At 38.4% G+C, this 27,658-nt stretch overlaps 1 protein-coding gene across 1 annotated transcript; it reads left to right on the forward strand.

Annotated features, from left to right (window-relative positions):
* The first annotated feature begins 24,134 nt into the window (after positions 1-24,134).
* LOC143863439 (TPD1 protein homolog 1-like) lies at positions 24,135-27,273 on the forward strand. Its single transcript, XM_077374105.1, has 4 exons — positions 24,135-24,265; positions 24,423-24,551; positions 24,970-25,074; positions 26,657-27,273. Exons 2-4 carry the CDS (start codon positions 24,431-24,433, stop codon positions 26,992-26,994), a joined length of 564 nt encoding a protein of 187 aa, XP_077230220.1. The 5' UTR covers positions 24,135-24,265; positions 24,423-24,430; the 3' UTR covers positions 26,995-27,273.
* The last annotated feature ends 385 nt before the right edge of the window (positions 27,274-27,658 follow it).

A 27,658-nucleotide genomic window follows, 5' to 3' on the forward strand; every position in this document is an offset into this window, starting at 1 on the left:
CTTGGAATTCTTGAACTTACTCAAATCATGGTGCTTGTGGTACTGCTTTAATAGTTCCATCTTCTTTTCTTTCTCCTACCAACACAAAAACTCCTTAGAGTTGGAATTTTATGAGAATTTTAAGAGGGGGAAAGAAGGTGATGTAGAAAATACAGTGCTTGTTTAGCTTATATAGAGAGTTTAAAGTGAAAATTCAAAAGGTTGAATGAATATCAAGAGTTAAAAAAGAAGGGACATAGAAACATACATAAAGACCCCAAGTCAATCAAACTGATCCATTGACTAGTACATACGACTTCTCAATACACTAATTGGCATCAGATTATATATTGGGATTTGCTAGGCAATTTTGTGGAAATCCATTTCGCGGCTCATTTTTGCAAGAGAGAAGAGCCATACAGGCTCACTTTTTAGCAGATTTTGTCTTATTATTTAATTCATCGAAGGTGGCCACAAAATGGCTTTTCGCGAAATTGCCTAGCAAATACCTTATATATTTAATCATTTTCATATTGGAGATGATACTTTCGAAGTGTTGGCTTGATCATGAACGTTCATTAACATAAAGATGTCCGAGACTAAAATTATTTGCAAATCACTGATAATAAGAGTAAGATCATCCGATTAGGGCTTTAGCTATGGCATCTCTATAGTAGTGCCCATCAGATGAACGGCTCAGATCTTGGTATCGTGTGAATCCATATGTAGGCATCTCATAATATCAACTCATGTGCTTAGACTTGAATAAACCTTGCCTCAAGGTGATTGAGGTTGATATTAGATTGTGACCGGTTACAGAAGGACTGTTTTTCCACGACCGGATAGGCCCCACACGCATGGGATGATGGTGATTTTGTTCTCTATTTGTCCTGTTCATTTTAGATTTTGAGAATTGATTTCAAGTCCAAAACTGATTATCAGACTCAAAATCCAAAACAAATAGGGCCTTGGGATTTTGAGTTCAAAACCAATAATTGGAATCCAAATTGTGTTTAATTTTGGGTCCCATAATCAATTTTGGAGTCTAAATCCAAATCAAACGGTGGGCCACTCTAGTCATGATATGTGATGGAGGATCATTGTTTTTACATGGTATATTAAATAAGGTGACAGCTCTATCAATCGTGCAGCACATTTCGGTGGGCAGCCGATTTTGCCCAAGGATTCAGTGCTTATCATCCATCAACCTCAATTTGAGATGTAATATCTTCAATTTGAGATGATATAATGCCTGTTTCAAAAAGAAAGTAAGATGGTTTCAAGTTTTTGAAAGTGATTTGTACTGTGATTTCTTTTCTTAGTGTTTAGGTGAGTTTCTTGACTAATCCTGCTTGGAGACTAATCCTGAGTTTCTTGACTAATCCTGAGTTTCTAGACTAATCCTGCTTGGAGACTAATCCTGCTTAGTGTTTAGGTGAGTTTCTTGACTAATCCTGCTTGGAGACTCGACTGAGGTTCCAAAGAATAATAGACTTGACTAGAAGGGCACACGGGAGGGAGAGAGAGAGATTAGTTGACTAGGTTCCAATGAATAGACTTGACTAGGGGGTTGAGGGCGTAGGGAGGGGGGAAGGATGATTTTTATAAGCTTTTAGGCTATTTTAAGACTGATAGGAATTTTTATTTTTTTTTCATCGTAAATTAGCGGCTTTGAGAGGACACGATTGAGGTGAGGGTGAGAAGTTGCTAAAAATCAGGAAAAAGTTGATCCTATTTTGAGTAGTCTTTGGAGAAGCTATGTTCGTGATTTTTAGCCACTTAACATGCCCTACTCCTCACCACTTTGAGACACTAGTGTATCACTAAAAAAAAATCATGATAGCCAAACATGCCCTAGGGAAAATAGAAACACCACCCCCCCCCCCCCCCCCCCCGGGTTGTGGAAAAAAGATTTGATAATTTTACCCATTTTAATTGAGCCCCGGTTCATTTGTGCCCACATGATTCCTTTAATTTTTTTTGAACCAAACGTTAGAATTAGGTGTAGGACATAGATTCCAACACCTGATTCCGGCAATCCAAACAGATGATGGAGGAGGATTCGTAAGGGGAAAAATATGATGTGGCCCAAGTTTGGTTGGGTATAGTAAGAGTAAAATTTCTTTCGATTTCTGCCAAACCTTCCCGTCGATGTGAACTCTTGGGGAAGATCAGCCTGTTATCCCTAGAGTAACTTTTATCCGTTGAGCGACGGCCCTTCCACTCGGCACCGTCGGATCACTAAGGCCGACTTTCGTTTGGTTTTCATAGTTAGAAAGGGAAAACATAAAGTCGATCTACGGGAACAAGAAAAGCTTCATCGAGGCAATTTTGCATACCATCAAAAATCTTTTTCTTTTGTTTGCCACTAATTGCACACACCATACAAAGCGTAATTTCACCTCTAGTAAATTAGATTTATCGCGACTAAGTTTGTCGCTCAGTGAACAGCCCTTCACTTTTTTGTGAATGTCGGGATTAAAAAACATGGTGTTTAGTGAGATTGATTTCAGTCATTTACAACAAAGTAAAGGTCCCATTTTTGTACATGCACTTGGTCCCGTTGACAGTAAAACCTCTCAAGTTAAAGCTTTTGGAACTTTTGTCTTAAGCAAAAGGGAGGAGGGTTGGATTTTTATAAGCTTTTAAGTTAATTTTTTTAAAACGTCTGTCTCTTATATGTCTTGTTTGAAAAGCGAGAGAGACAACCTAATAAAGGAAAGAAAATCGACAGAAAGTAAACAGAATCATTTGGCAAGAAAAACAATTAGGGCGTGTAAAACAATAGCTAGAGAACAAAGTGAAGAGTGGAAAAGGGCCTTGGCCATTCGGTATGTTCCAATGCAGGTAAGCAAGTTGGAAAAATTTTAATTTGAAAGTTTCATTGTAATCAAACATATGTCGATTTCCAATCCATATACGTTTGAGGGGGCATGTTAGAGAATATCTACGAGATATGACTGGATAGGGTAGTTGGGTTGGATTAGCTAGGTAGCTTGATTAGGATTAGGATGATCTTCATCTTATCATTATCTCTTTCCGCTTTATGTGTAAGTGCTTATTTAAGCACACTTTTGTGATTAATGAATCCATATGAGAATAATCAAATTCCAAAACTCTTCAAGGGGGGAAGCCATTTTTGGGTAAACTACATTGAAGGGGAAATGCAGTTTACCCCTCAAAGTGATTTTCATGTCCATTTCAGCATTCTAGTGACCACATGTTATAGAGGATAAATATATATTACTTTTCTCAGCCATCTAAATGTCACCAAACATACTAGAGGGCTGAGATCATCTATCCGTAGAGATTTTTCTATCATGACCTAGGTGGGATATAAGAACCACTGAATTAATAGTTTGGTCATGTAGATAACCTGGCCTCATAATGTGGGTCCATTTTATAATAGTATTTAGGACAAGAAAGAGTGGTTTTTAATCAAAATAGAAAATGAGAAGAAAAAGTAAAATCCTAAAAAAATAGGAAAAAGACCTAGAAAATGGTGTGAGAAAAATGGCCCAAATGCCCTTATCTCATAGAGAGTGGCTAAATGCCTTTTTATCATAAAAATAAACAAAATACCTCTGAATCATCATAAATGACCAAAAATACTCGTACTCCATGAAAGAAGGCGATTTCGGTCATTTTCAATGATATAAGAGTGTTTTGGTTATTTTTCATGTGATTAAGGTAGTTTAATTGTTTTTATGAGAAGGATGGGCCACCAGGAAGTAGCCTGTGCATAAGATGAGTCTAGCGGAAATGCGAATGCTTAGATGGATGTGCGGCCACACAAAGTTAGATAGAATTAAAAATGAAGACATTCGTAAAAAGGTGGAGGTGACACCAATTGAGGAGAAGATGAGAGAGCACCGATTAAGATGGTTTGGACATATCTAACGTAGGCCTTTGGATGCTTCAGTGAGAAGAGACGACTCGTGCCAAGTTGATGGAGTAAAAAGAGATAGGGGCAAACCGAAAACAACTTGGGTAGAAACAGTGAGGAAATACTTGATAGCTAAGAACATAACAGATAACATGACCTTGAATAGGAGAGAATGAAAGAAAATGATCCATGTAGATGAACCCAACTAGTGTCAGGATTAGACTTAGTCATTTTGAACAGAGTAGATGCTTTTACCTTCATCATGAAAATTTTGTAAATGATTCATTAGCCGACCCCAACTGGTTTGGGACAAAGGCTTAGTTGAGTTGAGTTGAGTTGAGTTGAGTTGAGTACTATCATCATTTTTTATTGAATATGAGCATTTTGGTTAGTTTCAATGAGCAAGAGTCATTTTGGTTATTTCCATTTTCCATGAGACAATGGGGTTTTAATTATTTTCTATGAGACAAGGGGGATTTAATTATTTCCCATGAGACAAGGGCATTTTGGCCATTTTGCCATAAGGGTGTTTAGGTCATTTTCTATGAGATAGAGGTACTCTGGTCATTTTCACTGAAAATGGGTATTTTAGTTATTTTCTATGACCAAGAGGGTAAGGTCAGATTCATTTTCTAAGATTTCTTTCCTAATTCTATCCATTTTTCTTGTTACTTTAGACATACAAACTTACCGGATTAATTTCCTCCGTCCTACTTGCTATGGTTTTGGTGGTCTAAGTTACTTCAGGCATTTGCAGATAAATAAAGGGAAGGAGGGCAACCCATTCTTTAGGTGAAAGAGGGGAAGGACGTGAGTTTACCTCCACTGGAATAGCCATAATTTTAGGGCAGGGTCTAAACAAATGTTTAACCCCTATTTACCCCCATACTACAAGAAAGTAGATGTTTACAGTGGTATAGACGTATAGTTGATTTTTACCGATGGAAAAGAACGACGGTAAAGGGTTTTTACCGATGGAAAAGAACGATGGTAAAGGTTTACCACAGATCAGCAGCGGTCATAAATGTATAACTAGATGTTGTGTCGATAAATCCTTTACCAACATCTATAATTTCCGCTGGTAAAGGTATTATTTTACCCATAGGCAGAGCCCGCTGCTACATCCATTTTTTTTAAGAAAAAAATTATTCTCTCTTTCATTGACTGTCATAACTGCCAGTACATTTATCTGTCTTTACTGGCAGTTATGACCATCGTTTCAAATTTCACTTTCGGAATGCCTTTTAGTTCTCACCGAAACTGAAATTTTGGCTGAAATCTGACAAAATCTATTAAAATATTATTTATCTCACACGAAATTTAGCCAGGAAAATATTAAATAATGATGAAAATCTTGATTTTTGGGTGAAGTTCAAAAAATGAAATTTCGGAATTTCGGCCAAAATATTGTAACGTTTTGGGTATACCCGATTTCGGTTTCGGTCTCGACCGAAATCCGGTCGAAACTTAAAACCATGGTTATGACCAAGGTTTTAAATTTCGGTTTTGGCATGAATTTCAGACCTAACTGAAACCGAAATTTCCACTGGTAGAAAGAAGTGAAATGCCGGTTTTTGGGGTCAAATTTCCACTGGTAGAAAGAAGTGAAATGCATTATACAACCAAGGAGTGTAGATATCATTATTCAAAACAAAAAACATGCACATTAGTAAGGCAAGGGAAAAAGGAACAGAAAACCCCTTTTAACTTAGTCACAAAGCCCTTTAAATTAGTCACAGCCATCCTAAAATAGATTGAAAACTTGAAGCAAATTCCTTCTTCCTTTAATGGAAATAACCATCAAACACTGAGTACTAATTGTAGAGCTTCACTTCTCATTCTTTCCTTCACCTTCTTTATAAAAGCCTCAAACCTTTCATCTGATTCCACTATTCTATAATGCTCTTCTTCTTCTTCTTCTTCTTCTTCTCCTCCAATTGTAACTATCTCCAAAGATCCACCACTTTCTTCTTCTTCTTCCGTAACAACAGTCATAGTTGTCAAACTCTTACGAGTCGTAGGAGTCAATTCCCAAGTCGAGTCGAATCGCTGGACTTTCGAGGTGAGTCGCATGGGTGACTCAACATTTGCCAAAGATCCAACATTTTCTACCACAGCTTCCTTCCTTAAAACTAGTGCTTTCATTGGCGATTCGGTTTCACTCCGGTCTCTATTCGTCAAGTGTTCATCATGGAGATCGTTTATTGACCGGGAATAACTGACCAAACCAGAGCCTCCAGTGACAAAAACAAGGATTCCATTACAAAGGAGGAAAATCAGACTCTTGTCGAAGAGATTGGAATTGATTGTAGAGAAAAAGTTGAGGGAATTGAGAGAGATGGGGAGAAATGAAGAGTAGGAAAAGAAGAAAGAAATGATGGAGATTGAGAGTAGGATTTGAAGAGTTCTTCTCAGAGGCTTGGAATTCTTGAACTTACTCAAATCATGGTGCTTGTGGTACTGCTTTAATAGTTCCATCTTCTTCTCTCTCTCCTACCAACACAAAAACTCCTTAGAGTTGGAATTTTATGAGAATTTAGTGGGGGAAAGAAGGTGATGTAGAAAATATAGTGCTTGTTTAGCTTATATAGAGAGTTTAAAGTGAAAATTCAAAAGGTTGAATGAATATCAAGAGTTAAAAAAGAAGGGACATAGAAACATACATAAAGACCCCAAGTCAATCAAACCGATCCATTGACTAGTACATACGACTTCTCAATACACTAATTGGCATCAGATTATATATTGGGATTTGCTAGGCAATTTTGTGGAAATCCATTTCGCGGCTCATTTTTGCAAGAGAGAAGAGCCATACAGGCTCACTTTTTAGCAGATTTTGTCTTATTATTTAATTCATCGAAGGTGGCCACAAAATGGCTTTTCGCGGAATTGCCTAGCAAATACCTTATATATTTAATCATTTTCATATTGGAGATGTACTTTCGAAGTGTTGGCTTGATCATGAACGTTCATTAACATAAAGATGTCCGAGACTATAATTATTTGCAAATCACTGATAATAAGAGTAAGATCATCCGATTAGGGCTTTAGCTATGGCATCTCTATAGTAGTGCCCATCAGATGAACGGCTCAGATCTTGCTATCGTGTGAATCCATATGTAGGCATCTCATAATATCAACTCATGTGCTTAGACTTGAATAAACCTTGCCTCAAGGTGATTGAGGTTGATATTAGATTGTGACCGGTTACAGAAGGACTGTTTTTCCACGACCGGATAGGCCCCACACGCATGGGTTGATGGTGATTTTGTTCTCTATTTGTCCTGTTCATTTTAGATTTTGAGAATTGATTTCAAGTCCAAAACTGATTATCAGACTCAAAATCCAAAACAAATAGGGCCTTGGCCCTTGGGATTTTGAGTTCAAAACCGATAATTGGAATCCAAATTGTGTTTAATTTTGGGTCCCATAATCAATTTTGGAGTCTAAATCCAAACCAAACGGTGGGCCACTCTAGTCATGATATGTGATGGAGGATCATTGTTTTTACATGGTATATTAAATAAGGTGACAGCTCTATCAAGCGTGCAGCACATTTCGGTGGGCAGCCGATTTTGCCCAAGGATTCAGTGCTTATCATCCATCAACCTCAATTTGAGATGTAATATCTTCAATTTGAGATGATATAATGCCTGTTTCAAAAAGAAAGTAAGATGGTTTCAAGTTTTTGAAAGTGATTTGTACTGTGATTTCTTTTCTTAGTGTTTAGGTGAGTTTCTTGACTAATCCTGCTTGGAGACTAATCCTGAGTTTCTTGACTAATCCTGAGTTTCTAGACTAATCCTGCTTGGAGACTAATCCTGAGCTTATTGACTAATCCTGCTTAGTGTATAGGTGAGTTTCTTGACTAATCCTGCTTGGAGACTCGACTGAGGTTCCAAAGAATAATAGACTTGACTAGAAGGGCACACGGGAGGGAGAGAGAGAGATTAGTTGACTAGGTTCCAATGAATAGACTTGACTAGGGGGTTGAGGGCGTAGGGAGGGGGGAAGGATGATTTTTATAAGCTTTTAGGCTATTTTAAGACTGATAGGAATTTATTTTTTTTTCATCGTAAATTAGCGGCTTTGAGAGGGCACAATTGAGGTGAGGGTGAGAAGTTGCTAAAAATCAGGAAAAAGTCGATCCTATTTTGAGTAGTCTTTGGAGAAGCTAGGTTCGTGATTTTTAGCCACTTCACATGCCCTACTCCTCACCACTTTGAGACACTAGTCTATCACTAAAAAAAAAATCATGGTAGCCAAACATGCCCTAGGGAAAATAGAAACACCAACCCCCCCCCCCGGGTTGTGGAAAAAAGATTTGATAATTTTACCCATTTTAATTGAGCCCCGGTTCATTTGTGCCCACATGATTCCTTTAATTTTTTTTTAACCAAACGTCAGAATTGGGTGTAGGACATAGATTCCAACACCTGATTCCGGCAATCCAAACAGATGATGGAGGAGGATGTTAGAGTAATTAGGTCAAGCAAGAGGTTGCTTGAAGCATTACATCCAAGGTATCTAATTTGGAATACCAAGTTTGTTGCCTCCAGCCCCTATATATATTAGATACACTAGGGTTTGAATAGGTTAGTGGGCTCTAGCCCAAATAGGCCCACTACACCGGTCCATTATCTTATTGGGCTTATATTAGAACATACATGGGTTATATTATATACCCAACAATCTCCTCCTATGTTCTACATATAGCACAATCCAATAGATAGATAGTGTAATGTTCAAAACAAAATATTGAATCATCTACATCACCATATGGTCTATATCATAAAAGATCTGTAATCCAAATGAAAACATGAATCCTTTTATGACAAACCAAGAGTTTTAGATATACAACAAGCTAAATTCAACCAAAAGGTAGTTTCACATATAAGTGAACCCCACTGATCTTAGATGAATTCATTCATGAGGTATGATTCTCATCGAGATCCAAAATAAAGTTCCACAAAAAAGTGAACTCTATGCATATTGAAATGTAAGCATAGTCTTTATGACTTTAGAAGATTTACTCATCAAGTAAGTCATCTTCATCAAAGTCCAAATCAAGACAAGCTCCTTCTTTTCGCCAATCCCTGTGAATTACCAAATATGGATTTCATGAAAATGAATCCAATCATTTGTGTAAAACACTAAAGTATCTAGTTCTACCTGAAGAAGAACTTAGTACAATTCCATAATTCACGAAAGTATCTAGTTCTACCTGAAGAAAAACTTAGTACAATTCAAAATGGTTGAAAAAGTATCAGTATCACTCTCACCATAAGCATCATTGTCAAGTTTCAATAAAGAACAAGACCTAAACAGCTTCTTTTGCAAATAACCATTCCTAATTGTCAAGTTTCATTAAAGAACAAGACCAAATAGTTTCTTTTGCAAAGAACCATTTCATGTTTCTTTTTGGAATGTTACAGTCATCTTATCCATATTTGAGTTAAGTTGTATCATCAAGTTTGGAATGACACACAACAACTGTAAACATCGTCGAAACATATCAAGTGCTTATCTTGGCCAAAAGGGAGATTCAAAGGTTCAAAATAACATGGATGTAGGTTAAGTCCTGTCTATATAGACTTTAACCCCATCTCCCCCACAGTTTTGAATATTCGATCTTTGGTCAGCCCCTATATGAGAGCATCGGCCATATTATCCTTCGATTTCGTATCAATCAAAGTGATAATCTCGTGTTCTGGAGATAATTCAGCATGATATTTTCAGCCTAAGATGTCTCCTCTTACCATTAAAGAGTGAGTTCTTCACAATCGTAATTGTAGCTTGATTATCACAGAACACTCTTAAGGAACTAATCCTTAACTGGGTCAGTGGAATGTCCATAACCATAATCAAAATCTTTATCTCATCTGCTTTCATTTGCAACTGAAGCTAGAGCATAAAGTTCCAATTCGACTTCCACACAACAGCAATAGATTTGCTGTCCCCTGATTCTGATCCCCATGATTCATCAGAATATTCTTCCACGATAAGTGGATGGCCACCATAGTTTTGAGCATACTCTTGAGTACACGAAATGTATCTCATCAGCCTCATAAGGCCATCGCTATGCTCATGGCCAGGATTGCTAGTAAAACGACTCAGCATGCCAACTATAAAGGCTATGTCTGGCCTAGTGCAATACAAACATGAGATGACCAATCAATTTAGAATAATCTAACTGGCTCACACTGTCTCTTCCTTAGAGATCAGCTTCTTAGTATAATCAAAATGGTGTCTCAATCGGTTTGCACTCACTGCATCCTCAAAAAAGGAAAGTAGTTTTTCATATAATGGGTAGGCCAAGGGTGATTCCCTGCCTTTTAAAAAACTTACTTTCATACCAAGAATGATGTTAACAACACCCAGGTCTTTTCATGTCGAAGTCTTTACCCAAGGGTAGTTTCACATTTCTCATCACAAAAAGAGATTGGAAAGAAGAATCAACATCTACATACAAACAAATAATCATGACCTTATTCGACACAAAACGATAGTAAAGGCATTTATCCGAGTTATATGTCAGAAACCCAAAACTCTTTACTACTTTGCCAAATTTCTGATGTCACAATTTAGGTACTTGAGTAAGACCATAACAAACTTTGCATTATCACATACAAATATCTACGTGCAACCCGTAGTCTTAGCCCATTTTGGCAAATCGACTAGCTGCCAAGTTAGATTTTCACGTCCTGAGAGGATGATGGATCATTCTCCAATTGATAGGTCACAAAGTCCTCACCAAATTCTTGGGTCACATGGAGGAGCATATAGAGATTTAGGATGTGATTTGCAGTCAAAGTTGCCTCTCCCCAAATGCAACTAGGCATGCCAGCTAACATTAACATGGAGTTTAACAGTGAAGTTAACGTCTCAGCTATGCCAATTGATTGAGGCGAGAGAGGAGCAGTAGTTTCAAGGATGACGCCCTGAAAGGCACAGAATTCCTTGAACCCTGTCAATGTGTATCTTCTCCTTCTCTATCACCCCTAACTCTCTCACTTGTCAAATGTAATTGACATATATAATGGTATCTTATGAGTATTAGTAAGTTAGACTATTTTCTGATAGTGCACATGTCCTAATCGGTTGTGTAACAACTTAGGAGCAATTAGCGGTGAACTAGCCTAACTAACAGTCTCATTATCTAAACTCAAATCAAACATACCATCTATCAAATATGCACAATCAAAATAGTATGAGTTAACAATCAAAGTTACTCTACCACACATAAATGAAGTACATATGCCAGCATAGTCTAAAAAACATAGTCTAAAAGACTAATAGAACTTAAATTCTTTTGAAGAGCAAGAACTACTTTAACAATTTTTAAAGTTAGTATTTGTCCAGAAGAAAGGACCAAGTTCACAGTACCAGTGTGAGTAATTGCTGCCTCTACTCCACTAGCCATTGTAACGGTCTCTTTCGCGGCAACAACATCAACTAGTAGTTTCTTGGAGTTGCAAATATGACAAGTGGCTCCTGTATCTAACCACCAATCTGAAGAAGTACTGGCCTTACCGTTGCTTAACATAGCAACAAAACTCTTAGGCTCAGTCTTACCCACCATCATATGAGCTTCCTTCTGTGGTGTGTCAGATTTAGACTTGTTAGGTAGCCTACAATCTGCCGCAAAGTGATCACATTTCCCACAGTTGTGGCACTTGCCCTTCTTTTCTGGAAGATAGGCTTTTTGGCCTCCAACTTGGGATTGTCACTTTTAAGTGACTTGGATTTTCAAGAAAATTTCTTGGGATTTGTTACCGCGTTAGCAGCAGACTGTTGCTGTCTAACCATCTCCAAGTTATTCCTGGCTCGATTTTCATCTTCGATTCGAAGGAATCGTTTGAGATCATCCAGTCCCACTTGCACCTTTTTCCTATACATTTCATTTTTAAAAGAATGCCATTGAGATTCATCAACTTCTTCATTCGTGTCAGCAAAGGTACTCAAAACGGTGTAAAAACAATTCATATATTTTAAACCGAATTGAGTCTTTCACTTCCATGAATTAAACTCAGATCCACCAAAGGATTGAAGTTTGACCATCTCAAAGGGAATAGTAGTCTTTTCCATTTTAGACTAACTACAAAAGGAAATATGGAAAGAGTGCACCTGATTTGTGTATCGCGAAAGCCGAAGCCAAATGGGTGAACCAAATCGCGTACCAAATCCAAATCCAACAGCCAAGGTGAAACCCTTCAGCAACAGATAACCACCAAAGTAATAACCCAAACCCAACTGACAGCTATTGAGATTTACAGGGGGTGAACCAGAGAATAAAGAAACAGCCAAGGCCAAACCCGAGGCATTTAGGCTCATGCAAGAACTGGTGGCGAACCAAACAGATTCAAAAGAACCCAAACTGTCAACAAAGCTGGTTGTAGAGAACTGGTCTAAAACCAGTTTCACAAACTGAACCAGTTGTAAAGTCTGAGAAAACTAGTTCCAAAAAGCCGGCCACAAATGCTGCGAAGGTAACCAGTTAGAAGCTGGCGGCTTGCATCAGTTGACAACAATTTCTGAAAAAACAGATTTCTCGTCCTACTGTCTCAAACCAATTATGTCTGAGAAGATCCACAAGAACCAGCTTACAAGACCACTTGGAACTGGCGGTAATTACTATTGCGAGATGAGTGAATCAATCAACGGTTACAAGTTTCTCGCATAAACCAGTTTCCAAATCGCAAAAACAGTTACACAAACTGATTTCTCGCTCTTGTGCTCCAAATATCGCATAAAACCCTCTTAGGCACAGAATATCCCAAAAGGTGACAAATATCGCACACAGCTGATATAGCACATAGATATCATGTCCAAATAGGTGACAAATATCTCTGGTTCGAACCAAATAGCTCCAAGAAGCCAATCCACTAAGGAGTTTCGGCTCCCAATTTGCACCATCAGAAAATCAGTACCAAATTTGTGCCAAAGAGGATCCAGCTGGACGAGTAGGATTGTTTGGCAAGAGTAAGGCTCGGCCACAAGATCTGTGCAACAAGTTACGGCACAAGGGTTGTACTCCACCAAAGCAATTTTGTCCACAAAAGGAGAAACCTTTCCAAAGGTTGGATCAAATAGGGTCCAGTTCCAAAGAGTGCACAACACAAATTCGGATCCAACATGAGAGCAGTGATTAGGTTCGACCCAGATTTTTTTTTTTTTTTTTTTTTTTTTTTTATACAGAACCCTCCTCCAAAAACTTGCATCCCAACAACCCCAACACTACAAATCGGGCACAAATGTGCTTTATTGTTGTTGTTCTTTGGGTTTAAGCGATCACCTACCGAAAACCCTCCAAACAGATGGAACAAATGGATGTATCCATGAGTTTTCCGGCCCTGGAACTGAAACAGGAAGGTGAAAAACGTGATATCCTCTGTCTTATAGTAAGAGAGATGCACTCTCGTTCTTTTTCAACAGATGAGAAAGGAAGGCTGCCCATATCAATCGGATGAGGGGCTACAAACCTCCTTATTCAATTCAAACCAAAACCAGTGGTTTGGCTTCTAGGTATGTGGCTATCAAATAAAACCAAAACTCAATAACCGACTTGCAGAGAGATAGACACACGACAACCCTAAAAAGTTACTCCAAAATTAGCCACCAAACGCCCAAATCGTTTGGGAGGGACAAGTAATTCACGCCAAAAACCGAATTTTGAGATTTCTATGTGAGAGGCAGACAATCCAAAGATAGCCACCACCGTTTTCTACCAATCAAGAGGGAGGCAAAACTATCAAAAAACAATTCCAAGAGAGGAGAACAAAAACCAAAAACGAATTTAGGATTTCTTGCTTCAAGATTGTTAGAGTAATTAGGTCAAGCAAGAGGTTGCTTGAAGCATTACATCCAAGGTATCTAATTTGGAATACCAAGTTTGTTGCCTCCAGCCCCTATATATATTAGATACACTAGGGTTTGAATAGGTTAGTGGGCTCTAGCCCAAATAGGCCCACTACACCGGTCCATTATCTTATTGGGCTTATATTAGAACATACATGGGTTATATTATATACCCAACAGAGGATTCGTAAGGGGAAAAATATGATGTGGCCTAACTTTGGTTGGGAATAGTAAGAGTAAAATTTCTTTCGATTTCATTCCTTGTTTGGTTTTCAAAGTTAGAAAGGGAAAACATAAAGTCGATCTACGGGAACAAGAAAAGCTTCATCGAGGCAATTTTGCATACCATCAAAAATCTTTTTCTTTTGTTTGCCACTAATTGCACACACCATACAAAGCGTAATTTCACCTCTAGTAAATTAGATTTATCGCGACTAAGTTTGTCGCTCAGTGAACAGCCCATCACTTTTTTGTGAATGTCGGGATTAAAAAACATGGTGTTTAGTGAGATTGATTTCAGTCATTTACAACAAAGTAAAGGTCCCATTTTTGTACATGCACTTGGTCCCGTTGACAGTGAAACCTCTTAAGTTAAAGCTTTTGGAACTTTTGTCTTAAGCAAAAGGCAGGAGGGTTGGATTTTTATAAGCTTTTAAGTTAAAATTTTTAAAAACTTTTGTAACTTGTACGACTTGTTAGAAAAGCGAGAGAGACAACCTAATAAAGGAAAGAAAATCGACAGAAAGTAAACAAAATCATTTGGCAAGAAAAACAAGTAGGGCGTGTAAAACACTAGCTAGGGAACAAAATGAAGAGTGGAAAAGGGCCTTGGCCATTCGGTATGTTCCAATGCAGGTAAGCAAGTTGGAAAACTTTTAATTTTGAAGTTTCTTTGTAATCAAACGTATGTCGATTTCCAATCCACATACGTTTGAGGGGGCATGTTAGAGAATAATCTATGAGATATGACTTGATAGGGTAGTTGGGTTAGATTAGCTAGGTAGCTTGATTAGGATTAGGATGATCTTCATCTTTTTTTTTTGAAAAGGGCAACAGAATATATATATATATATATATATATATATATATATATATATATATATATATATATATATATATATATATATATATGTGTGTGTGTAAAAACAGAACCGAGGTGGTCCTGAAGGAACAAAGATAATACAAAGATAGCAGTAAAATAATTCAAGGAGGTAGATAGTCAAAGCACTCAAACGCGGCCCGAAAGACTCCTTTCTTGGCAAGGGTGTCTGCTTCCGCATTGGCTGATCTCCTGACATGGCGAAAAACTATTGAGTAGCCCTTAGCTCTGTCCTCTATTTCCTCTAAGAGAGGCAAAAATCGCCAAGGGGGAGAAGCGTTACCCGAAAGCCAGCAAATAACATTTAAGGAATCCCCTTCGACGATAATTTTGTCGCACTCTAGACGAGGCATCGAGAGAAGCCCGCTATGAACGGCTCGGACCTCTGCCTCGTTTGAGTCTGCCACTCCGATAGGCCCCGAGTAGACCCAGAGGACTTCCCCTTTGTGGTTTCTACATAACCCCCCTACTCCTGCCATTCCTGGATTGCCGATAGACGATCCGTCAAAGTTAAGTTTCAGGGACCCCGGAGGAGGAGGAATCCAGGAGGGGAGGATTTTCACTTTGGTAGCCGATTCCAAGCATATGATTGACCATCCTTCCCAGAGGTCGAAAGCTGAAACAAAACGAAACAGAGGAAGGCTTCGAGCCCATGATATGACCGCAGCTATCAACTGAATATAAATCCAATAGGGAGATCTAGCCTTCCCTTCAAAGATACGAGCATTCATCTCTTTCCACAAGAACCACCATGAGGCCAGGAGACACATCTTCCACAGCGTTCTGCCTTTCCTTTAGGATGATCTTCATCTTATCATTATCTCTTTCCGCTTTATGTGTAAGTGCTTATTTAAGCACACTTTTGTGATTAATGAATCCATCTGAGAATAATCAAATTCCAAAACTCTTCAAGGGGGGAAGCCATTTTTGGGTAAACTACATTGAAGGGGAAATGCAGTTTACCCCTCAAAGTGATTTTCATGTCCATTTCAGCATTCTAGTGACCACATGTTATAGAGGATAAATATATATAACTTTTCTCAGCCATCTAAATGTCACCAAACATACTAGAGGGCTGAGATCATCTTTCCGTAGAGATTTTTCTAGGTGGGATATAAGAACCACTGAATGAATAGTTTGGTCATGTAGATAGCCTGGCCTCATAATGTGGGTCCATTTTATAATAGTATTTAGGACAAGAAAGAGTGGTTTTTAATCAAAATAGAAAATGAGAAGAAAAAGTAAAATCCTAAAAAAATAGGAAAAGGACCTAGAAAATGGTGTGAGAAAAATGGCCCAAATGCCCTTATCTCATAGAGAGTGGCTAAATGCCTTTTTATCATAAAAATAAACAAAATACCTCTGAATCATCATAAATGACCAAAAATACTCGTACTCCATGAAAGAAGGCGATTTTGGTCATTTTCAATGATATAAGAGTGTTTTGGTTATTTTTCTTGTGATTAAGGTAGCTTAATTGTTTTTATGAGAATGATGGACCACCAGGAAGCAGCCTGTGCATAAGATGAGTATAGTGGAGATGCGAATGCTTAGATGGATGTGCGGCCACACAAAGTTAGATAGAATTAAAAATGAAGATATTCGTAAAAAGGTGGGGGTGACACCAATTGAGGAGAAGATGAGAGAGCACCGATTAAGATGGTTTGAACATATCTAACGTAGGCCTTTGGATGCTTCAGTGAGAAGAGGCGACTCGTGCTAAGTTGATGGAGTAAAAAGAGATAGGGGCAAACCGAAAACAACTTAGGTAGAAACAGTGAGGAAATACTTAATAGCTAAGAACATAACAGAGAACATGACCTTGGATAGGAGAGAATAAAAGAAAATGATTCATGTAGATGAACCCAACTAGTGTCAAGATTAGACTTAGTCATTTTGAACAGAGTAGATTCTTTCACTTTCATCATGAAAATTTTCTAAAGGAATCATTAGCCGACCCCAACTGGTTTGGGACAAAGGCTTAGTTTGGTTGAGTCGAGTCGAGTACTATCATCATTTTTTACTGAATATGATCATTTTGGTTAGTTTCAATGAGTAAGGGTCATTTTGGTTATTTCCATTTTCCATGAGACAATGGGGTTTTAATTATTTTCTATGAGACAAGGGGGATTTAATTCTTTCCCATGAGACAAGGGCATTTTGGCCATTTCCCACAGGGTGTTTAGGTCATTTCCTATGAGATAGAGGTACTCTGGTAAATGGGTAGTTTAGTTATTTTCTATGACCAAGAGGGTAAGGTCAGATTCATTTTCTAAGATTTCTTTCCTAATTCTATCCATTTTTCTTGTTACTTTAGGCATACAAACTTACCGGATTAATTTCCTCCGTCCTACTTGCTATGGTTTTGGTGGTCTAAGTTACTTCAGGCATTTGGAGATAAATAAAGGGATGGAGGGCAACCCATTTTTCAGGTAAAAGAGGAGAAGGACGTGTGTTTACCTCCACTGGAATAGCCATAATTTTAGGGCAGGGTCTAAACAAATGTTTAACCCCTATTTACCCCCATACTACAAGAAAGTAGATGCTTACAGTGGTATAGACGTATAGTTGATTTTTACCGATGGCGATGGAAAAGAACGACGGTAAAGGTTTTTTACCGATGGAAAAGAACGATGGTAAAGGTTTACCACAGATTAGCAGCGGTCATAAATTCTTTACCAACATCTATAATTTCTGCTGGTAAAGGTATTATTTTACCCATAGTCAGAGCCCGCTGCTACATCCATTTTTTTTAAGAAAAAAATTATTCTCTCTTTTATTGACTGTCATAACTCCCAGTACATTTATCTGTCTTTACTGGCAGTTATGACCATGGTTTCAAATTTCAGTTTGGGAATGCCTTTTGGTTCTCACCGAAACTGAAATTTTGGCTGAAATCTGACAAAATCTATTAAAATATTATTTATCTCATACGAAATTCAGCTGGGAAAATATTAAATAATGAGATTTTCGGGGGAAGTTCAAAAAATGAAATTTCGACCGAAATATTGTAACGTTTTGGGTATACCCGATTTCGGTTTCGGTCTCGACCGAAATCCGGTCGAAGCCTAAAACCATGGTTATGACCAAGGTTTTAAATTTCGGTTTTCGCATGAATTTCGGACCTAACTGAAAGCGAAATTTCCACTGGTAGAAAGAAGTGAAATGCCGGTTTTTTGGGTCAAATTTTCAGCCGAAATTTCGGTGGAAATTCTATAAACAAATAAATTATTTTATCTAAAAGTTTGCCGAAGCGAAATTTGGTAAATTTCAGCCATTTTGGTTTCGGTCTTGACCGAAATCCAAGTTCAGAAATTTCAGATTTCGGTTGAAATTTAAAACCTTGGTTATGACCGCCTGTGAAGAAGAAAGTAAAATTTTGAGTAATGCTAGGGAAACCGAGAGTAGGACCTAAAAGGGGACCGAACAAATTGTTTCACGCCACAGCATCGGTAGCGACATGAGCAATCCCTTAAGTTTAGGAAAATCATCAAAATTAAATTTTTCTTTAACACATGGCATACTTTCATTGCAGGTCCCGTTTTAGGTCCTACTCTAGGTCTCCATATCATTTTCCTTAAAAAAAATAAAAATAAGACCTCCTAAGCCATAAATACAAGCACAATCATAAGTTACAATCAAATTCAAGACTTTCATAAAGGATGATCTAGTATTTTATTTATTTATTTTTGCTCTGTATTTTTCATACCTACAACCAACTACAAGTTGCAAAGAGGAAGGATGCCCCAAAAATCATTCCATTAAAGAATAGAAAGGCATAAGGGTAAGAATGAATTTATAAGCCTTTCATGGACTCTATTAATTTAATAGTTACATGATTTAGTCCTCCAGGAAAGCTTGTGCTCCTTGCTTAATTATAACAAACATTAAATTCTGAAACCCACTGGTAGAAACAATCTCATATTCTATCCTTGTTATGGACAAAAAATTAGCAGAAGCCATCTTCTTTATGAAGCAGTGTGGGGGGTACTTTCATAGCAAGCAAAATATATAATTCCAAACTTAAAAAATCTACAAAAGAGAAGAAAATTAGTCAAAAGATCCATTCGAAGAAGAATGGTTACAAGTGATTTCCCCAGAAGAATTAAATTCACCAGTGTCAATAATCATCAAAGTTAATTAATTAATATGTATAAGAGGAAGACACTTAAGAAAAAGTTCATGCTTGTGCCATAACTTAGCTAGTTGTTTGTTAAAAATTCTCCACAAAAATAATATCGATCACACAAAAGCTATAATTAGAGACGCTCTTTTGATATCCGCTTTCAAAAGTTTTTAGTATTCCAAATTTTTTTTTTTAAAATATATTATTGAACTCAAAATTAAACATAAAACCTCTTTTGGCGCCTCGGTCACTCTGCAAAAGAAGAAGAAAGAGCCATAAAAAAAACTTGTGATGGCTTATATAGTCGCTGATGCTCTATTTCTTTCTAGGTAAAATGGGCGTAAAATAAATTTTATGCTCTTTTGTAAGTGGAAAAATGGGTGTAAAGTCTTATTTACGCCCATTTTACATCGTAAGAAACAGAGCCTAGAGAATTCAACGACAGACATTTTCGTCGCGGAAAGTGTCATTGCCGGCATATATACATATTATAGGGAATTTAACCGGGTAGAACTCACCCCTAAAAGCTTAGCCATTAGCCCTAAAAGCTTAGCCATTAGAGGAAGGGTGCCCATTCCCTTATATCCCATCCCCATCCATTTCACTTATCCGATGTGGGACTATTTGCTTTTGCGTGGAACCCCAACAATCTTGTCCTCCACACGGAAGCAACGTGGACAACTCACCCCCTCCACACTGGGAAAAAGTGGGAACCATGAGACACTGCACCAGGGTTTCCGAGATCTTCCACGAGGCACATTCACGGCCTCAGAGGAAAACCAAGGTTACCACGCCTTAAGCTCTGATACCATTTGTAGGGAATTTGACCGGGTGGAAGTCACTACTAAAAGCTAGCCATTGGAGGGAGGGTGCCATTCTCTTATATCCCATCCCCATCCATTACACTTATCCGATGTGGTACTATTTACTTTTGCGTGGAACCCCAGCATGTATTTAATCACTATTTTCCGTAGTTAATAATTGATTTAAGGGGCTTTTGCAAAAGAAGTACGTCTCCTACTTAGATATGGAGTCATCACTTTTCACTCCTACTTTCACAAGGTCCCTGTTAGAGTATTTTCAAAATAAAAGCATTTTGATATGGTCTCCACAATGGGCCGAGCAGTACTTATGGAAAAATGCTGTATTATACTGCTACACACCATATAAAAACTCATTTTTAGCCCCTTATACATAGCACGAGTGGGACCCACTATTTAAAACCTCATGTTTTGATATGGTAGGACCCACATCTCTACCCAAACCAATGCATTATGGTGGGCCTAACCATTTTACACCCATGTGTGGACCCACCATCCCATCCAAATCCTCTCATAAGGTGGGGCTCATTATTTTATACTATGTTTTTATAGGGCGGGTCCCACCAACTCCACTCAAATCCATACATTAGGGTGGGCCCACCATTTTTTCTTGTAGTTGGTCTTGGTTTCCCAATCAATCTGAGACGTCCACCTTATGATCAATTTTCTATGAATGGTATCTCTTTCACCTCGTCGGATGGAGATTTTATACAGTGTAAGCCTTATTTTTCAACGCATCATAGGATGATCTAAACCGTCCATAAGATGGAACACAATGTAAATAGGTTGTTCCCAAAAAATCATTTCTATAGGATGATCCCAACCCTCTGATCTATAGAGAAACTGCATATTATGAAAACCTCTATAGCTTGATATCTAAGATTATTAGGTGGATTGATTTGATCGATTTGATCCGACAGACTATGGGAGTCCATTGAAGAAATTCAAGGTCAACATTGTCATTTCACCCATTGAATCATTTGTGATCTGAACCGTTGATCTTGTGTTGTAACGTCACATCATCATCCTATGGCTATGTGACAAGTGGCACTAGCCTGTACACCTGATCGCCTACCCAATGAACGGAGATGATCAAATACACTTGGCCAAGTGGGACCCACACCTGATCGCCTACCCAATGAACGGTAGTTTTCAGAACAAAAAAATTCCTCCGGATCTTTTTCCTTTTGCCGGTAATCGTGGCAGGAGTGACACGTCCCTGCCTCGGTTAACGTTAGCCAATGGTCAGAGTGAGAGTCTTAATTGCGCCAGAGGGACAGGTTAGTAAATGTCGCCGTTTATAAAAAGCCGGCATTCTGTTTTTGGCGGCTAATCCTCACTCATCCTTTTCCATTGAAACTCGCAACAAATCCCTTCGACCATAAATTCTCTGGTCGAAATGACGATTTTGCCCCCATTTGACTAACGAATTACCTTTTTTGAAAACCTTGAAATTGAAGGGACAATTATACCAACTGGGAAATGATATTGGCACACCTTTTTATAACAGAATTATGTTTGAAATTAATTCTTATGGGTGACTGTTGAAATTCTCATCAAAGCTATCAGCGTTGAACCCAAAAAAAGGCTTTAAAACATGGGATGGGAGTGGGCCCTAGTGGGCCCCATTCAAAGTTTACTTAATTGGGGAGAGATGAATGCTTGTGGGCCCACACATTTACACATCACATCATAGTTAGAATCCATGGACCATTTCTCAAAATGGGCCCCACTGAAAATGATTCAGTGGGCCCTACATTGTAAGATTTTGATATTTTGGGAGAGGGGGCAAAAAAATGAAGTCATGGGATCATTAATGCTGCCTTTGATCCCTACTCCCTACTCCTACCGATGTAAATAATGTATAGTGAAGTGACTTATTCTCTTCTTCTTTGTTTTTTTTAACTTGAGACAGCCCTCTTTAGTGTATTTATAACTGCTCTTTTATACTAGAGGGGGCTGGCCCATGTGAAAATAGGGGCAAATATATAATTTCCTTAATGTAAATGTTTAGGCAATTAATGATCTCATCAAGAATGTTTTTTTCCATTTTTTTGGACTGACGGAAGCCGCACGATTCGTCGGGGACTTTATCCGATGTGACCGTCGGTGTAAATACGATAATAAAAGGGCACGAAGAATGATGCCGGTACCTTGTAATTTTGATAATGCCACTCTTTGGAGCTGAAAATACGAAGGCCAATTATAAATTCGCACCCACTTTAGGGTAATTCGTACCCATTTAAAAAAGGTATGCCGCAGACTTAGCGGCGCTCTTTAACGTCAAGTCACTTTAAGGGGGTGCGAATTATCCTGCAGTGGGTGTGAATTTTTCCCAATACGAATTACGCTATAGCTGTCATGCAAGGAGAACAAAGAATATGCTCTGACTGTTGAACACTACGCTAAATTCGCCTCCTCTTCCTTCCAAACTTTGAACGCTACGCTAAATTACCATAAATGCCCTTTTGTGACAATGACCTTTTTGTTTTTTTTTAAAACGCCACTTCTCATTTTAAAGAACAAGTTTCTCCTTTGCTTTATTTGCAAAAATGAGTATTCTAGATTAAAAAATTACAAACAGACTCTTTTGAGAGAATTTAGCAAAGGAAAATATTATTAGAACTACTGTATTTTGATGAGGACACTCTCACTTTATTAAAAGTATGATATGGCCCGCAGCATTGGAAGATCCAAACCGTCCATTAGATGGGCCATAGCCTAAATAGGTTGTGCCCCAAAAATTATTTTCATAGGTTAATCTAATCCTTTGATCTGATCTGTAGAGGGTTAGGATCAACCCCCAATTGGAGGGCGCCAAGATGCAAGGTTGATTTTTCTTTTACTAGTTAAAAATAAAATTACCATAAATATTGGAAAAGATCAAAATTACCTCTAAAAGGATCAAACTACCGCATATGCTTTTCATCAAGGCATCAGGTGCAAAATAGTAGGCCCCACCAAATGCATTGTCTCCATGGATATCATGGGACCTACATAATCAAAACATGAGAATAAATGGTGGTCCCACACCATGCACATGGATTTGAGTTGAGTTGGTGGGACCCATCCTATCAAAATATTAAGGGGCCCCATGGCATCAAAACATGTTCGGGGCGTTTGGATACACAGATTTTAGAAACCATGTTTTTAGTTTGAAAACAGTGTAAAAGAGGGTTAGAGAGAAGAGAAGAAGCGGACCGGCCGTCGTTTTTTACTCATTTTGACTTTTCTCTCTTCTTTCCATCAGCAATTGGAGGGTTGGGATTGGCCGATGCAAGATAGTTTTCGTCAACTGCTCATCCAGTTCAAGGACTTTAAGATGGATGGTTGGGATTATCTAAGAGGTGGGACCCACTTTATATCTCTTATATGCAGGCACGATACAACATCTCATATTATTATGTCATTTATAGCCACTAAGTCAACAATAAGAAAACAAAGAAGCAACAATCTATATTCACAGCCAGAAATTGGACGGGGGTACAACCGAGCTATTTATGTTTTGGCCCATCAAATGAACGGTTTGGATCCTAATAAGAGGCGCACCAATCATATACAATCAAATCCATAGCATTATGAGATTTCATATGGTTGAGCATGTATAGTCCATTATTTTTCAAAAAAACTCTGTACCGACCACACCATCAGATGATCCAAACCATCCATTTCAGTTGATGGACCACAATGTAAATAGGTTGTACCCAAAAAATCATTTTCATATGATTATCTCGACCCTTCGATCTATAGAGGTTTATGTAGTTTGCATTTCCTCTCTATTTCAAAATGCTAGGATCATTCTATTGAAATGATTATTGGGTGTAAACTATGTACATTGTGGCCCATCAAATGGACGGTTTGGATCATCCTTCGGTAAGGCCAGAAAAAAAAATACTACATACCGGCTTACACCATACAAAAAATTCATTGTATAGATGAGAAAATATATGATAAATGGGCGGACAAACTCGTATTCATTGTACGACAGTGTAAGCCCTTATAGTCCCGTAATTTTTAAAAATACTGTGGTGACTACATCATCGGATGATCCAAACCGTCCATGTGATGTAACACAACGTAAATAGGTTGCCCAAAAAATCATTTCTATAGGATGATCCCAACCCTCCGATCTATAGAGGAACTGTATAGCTCGGAGGGCTAGGATATCTTTTTAAATTTTTGTTCCTTTCATGTATCAGAAGAAGAATTGTCATTTCCAGTGGCAAATTTGTCATTCTGAAAACCAATGGCATTTTCGTGGTTCTTGAACAATAACAGTCTTTTTTTAAAAAACTCATACAGTCCGTGTATAAGAATTCTGCCTCCCTCTCCCTCCGCTTATTCACCTCCGTCGTAAAAAAAAAAACCAACAAGAGAAAGACGGAAAAAAATTTACATTCTTTGCACTCAAACGCCGGAAATCTCTTTCCATCTTTCTTCCCTTCTATTCCTGTGGCTTTTCTTTTCCGAGATTTTCTTCTTCCGATCTTTCGGAGGTACGGACGTAACGCACGTGTTTCTTCTCTGTCAGAAACTTCGTTTTCTTTTCCGAAACTTTTCTGTTTCCGAAACTTGAAGAAATCTTATATATATATTTTTTATTTTTATTTTTGTTTTATCTGAAAATTTTCTTTGAATGTATTTGATTTGCAGGTGATTCTATGGATTTCGAAAAAATGAAGGGATCTGTGGAGGTTTTCGTTCTGCCGAAACGAATCGATTCTACGAAATTTCGTTTCGTTTCGGTCGCTTTGAGTTTCGGTTTTCTCTTCGCTTTCTATGGTAAAAACTCTTCTCCCTTTCCTTTTGTTCTCCGTGGCAATTTCATAATTTCATTACTATTCAGGGGCTTTAGTTAGAGTATATTACATGCATGCCATGCATTTGGAACAAAACTTGGCTTGCACCTCTAATAGCAGGGGGTGTGGAAATATCAAATACATGGCTATTTTTTATTTTCAAAAGGATTTGATATCTCCACACCCCTTGCTATTACACTATTAGCAATGGGTATGGAGGAACTTCCTCCAAACTGTTCTGAAGCCAAGCTTTGTTCATGCATTTGCTTCTTTTCTTCCTAGTTTAACATGTTCTTAATTAACACCCCCTGTTTTGTTAGAGACACCACCTTCTCTTTAAATTTGAGATGCTATTTGTAAAGCTAAGCCCTTGTGCTTTTTTAAATGTATTATTATTGCAGAGCTTTATTGTGGATCAGAGATGGTTTCAAACGCTGTTGGTGGCATTGAACGGTCGATCTTTCTTAACAAGAATCCAACGGCTGTGCGTAAACTCCTATCAGCAGGTAAAAAGAACGCTGAATGCGCACGTTAGAGACACTCCCATGCACCCTTCTGAATTTATACATTTACATGCACGCATTGTTCCATAGTCAATGCTATAATACGCGTAGTGTACATGTTCAAGTGTCGTGTTTCCAGACTGGCTTTTCATATGGAGTAATGCGCCACCATCTTAATTGTAGTCGTTTTTGCTAGTACATTGGAATCTTCTGCTTCTTAAAATGCGCCGTGGAGCGTAGGTCGCACCATTCAATATTGTCAGTGCCGTGTAAACCGTCAACTTTGAGAAGCAGTGAACAGAACCAAACCAATATATTCGCCCCTTCTTGCATTTGGGACAGCCCCTCTAGTGGTAAGAGTAGTAATAATTCACAAGGGGGGGTGTCCCATGTAAAAAAGGGGCGAATTTACGCTTCTGTATGTTAAAATGCGTTTTAATTGGTATATCTTCATTAATAGGGCCCACTTAAAACCTCTATTGCAAGTCAAACCGTTCATCTATTTGCCAGATTCCCAATTACAATCCCTAGATAAATATCCTTTGATCCAAGTGTTAGGATTTATTTGAGAGGAGAGATTTTTTGGGTAAACAGTAATGGGGCCCAACAGATGAATCTTCTGAATTATAGTTTAGGTGGTTTCAATCTGTGGTCTGTAGAAAAATCTCCATAAATCCAAGGGTTAGGATTGAGAGATTTGGTTGGTAATCTTTGATGGGTCCCAATAGATGAATCATCTGGTTATAGTCCGGGAGATTACAATCTAGGTTCTGTAGAAGGAAAAAAATTCCATTTATCAGATTGTTTGGAAGGAGAGATTTTTGTAGGGGTGCAACTTGTGTTGGGTTGGATTGGGTTGAGGCCAACCCTAGCCCAAACCTAGATAGCATTCCCTCAATCCTAACCCTACCCAATCGAGGTGCCTCGACAGGAGGATGGTCAACCCTAACCCAACCTGCCTTTAAAATTTTCAACCCCAATTCCGGTTCTCGACTCAACGATGGCAAGTCCTAGCCCTACCTGCCTCTAAATCTTTAAACCCTAATCCAAGTTGTCTAACCTTTTTTTTTTTATCAAATCGGGCCAGGTTGAGTTCGGTTTAACTAAGGGCCAAACAGAAAATTATGAAAAAAAAAAAAAAAAAACTTTTAACCCTAAGAAACGACGATAAAATTAGAGAATGGAGGTCTGTTTCATTGAAAGAAATCACAATAAAATTATAGGATGCATGGAGGTCAATTTCCAATCGGGTCAGGTTGCCCAAGGCTTCAACCCTTAACCCGACCACCCGAAATTAAATTGTGCTGGCTTTTCTCAACCCAAGGAAATGCCAACCCAACCTGAGCCAAAATCAGATTGAACCCATTGGGTTTAGGTTGAGCCCGACGCCAGTTGCACCCATAGATTTTGTGGTAGTCTGTGATAAGTCCAAAGACTCCGAACAAAAAAATCTTATGATTATAGTTCAGTTTCTTTATGCCTACGCATTTCCTCTTTTGGAGGAAGGCAAATATCAATTCCAATGGGAGTAATTAAAAGGAGTGCACTTAACATTCTCTTGTATTTTTCATTGCTCATTTTGCAGTAGACTCAAAGGTCACAGACCGAATCGGAGAGACGTGCTCAAAGGATGAGATCTTAGTCTATCAGGGTGAAACAAACCCCCTCCCAAATGGGATCCCAACCTACAGTGTTCAAATTCTCAACGTTTGTATCTCGGGTTGCACCATTGCCGACATCCATGTCACCTGCGGGTGGTTCAGCTCTGCTCGAATGATAAACCCTAAAATTTTCCGGCGAATCAGTTACGATGACTGTCTCGTTAACGACGGTGCGGCCCTTAGCTCCGGTGGGAGCCTCTCCTTTCAGTATGCAAACAGTTTCCAGTACCCTCTTGCTGTATCTTATGTGAGGTGCTACTAAAATGTGTGCATGGGGTGTAGTACGCACAGGGCTGCTTGTAGTATAAGCAGTGGTTTTTGGGCTTGTGTAAAACAAATAATTTAAACTAGTGGTAATAAGAAAAAAGGTAGCTGATATTTGCATTAATATGTTATGATAATGGCACAAACACAGCTTGTCTTTGAGTATTTTATTGGCTACTGAGAGTTTTTGGGAATTGTAATAGCTTTTGGCCAGTGGTTAAATAATAAAGGACAGGGTGAGTTTGTGGCATTATCAAAACTTAGTGCAAATATCAGTTGCCTAAAAAATTGTTGGTGTAATGTTTCTCTATTATTTTTTGGTGTGCAACTCGGGTTAGGTTCAACGCGAAAAAAAGTCAGGTTGGGTTGGGTGTCTTTCAGGTTGGTTTCGGGTTCTGGTTCAGTTTTCCTAACTTGTGTTGAGTTCGGGTTGAGGGTTTAGGCAACCCGACCCGAGTGAAACCCGGCAATTATTGTCAGTTTGTTTTTTGTTTTTAGTAAGCTTGGGTAGGTTTTGGATTTCAGGTTGGGTTTGGGTTGAGTAAATGCTTCCTCAGGTTGGGTTCGCATTGGCTTCTACCCGACCCAATCCGGCATGTTTTTCACCCCTAATTATTTTCTTTACTTGCAATGAGAGAGAGAGAGAGAGAGAGAGAGAGAGA

Source organism: Tasmannia lanceolata, unplaced genomic scaffold, assembly GCF_043159265.1.
Source record: "Tasmannia lanceolata isolate RefF3 unplaced genomic scaffold, GAP_Taslan_0.1 ptg000003l, whole genome shotgun sequence".
In the NCBI taxonomy this organism is placed as follows: Eukaryota; Viridiplantae; Streptophyta; class Magnoliopsida; order Canellales; family Winteraceae; genus Tasmannia; species Tasmannia lanceolata.

Coding starts and splice junctions, on each gene's coding strand:
- LOC143863439 (XM_077374105.1), top strand. CDS start 24,431: ATGGATTTCGAAAAAATGAAGGGATCTGTGGAGGTTTTCGTTCTGCCG. Junction 24,552..24,969: donor TTTTCTCTTCGCTTTCTATG/GTAAAAACTCTT, acceptor TTATTATTGCAG/AGCTTTATTGTGGATCAGAG. Junction 25,075..26,656: donor GCGTAAACTCCTATCAGCAG/GTAAAAAGAACG, acceptor CTCATTTTGCAG/TAGACTCAAAGGTCACAGAC.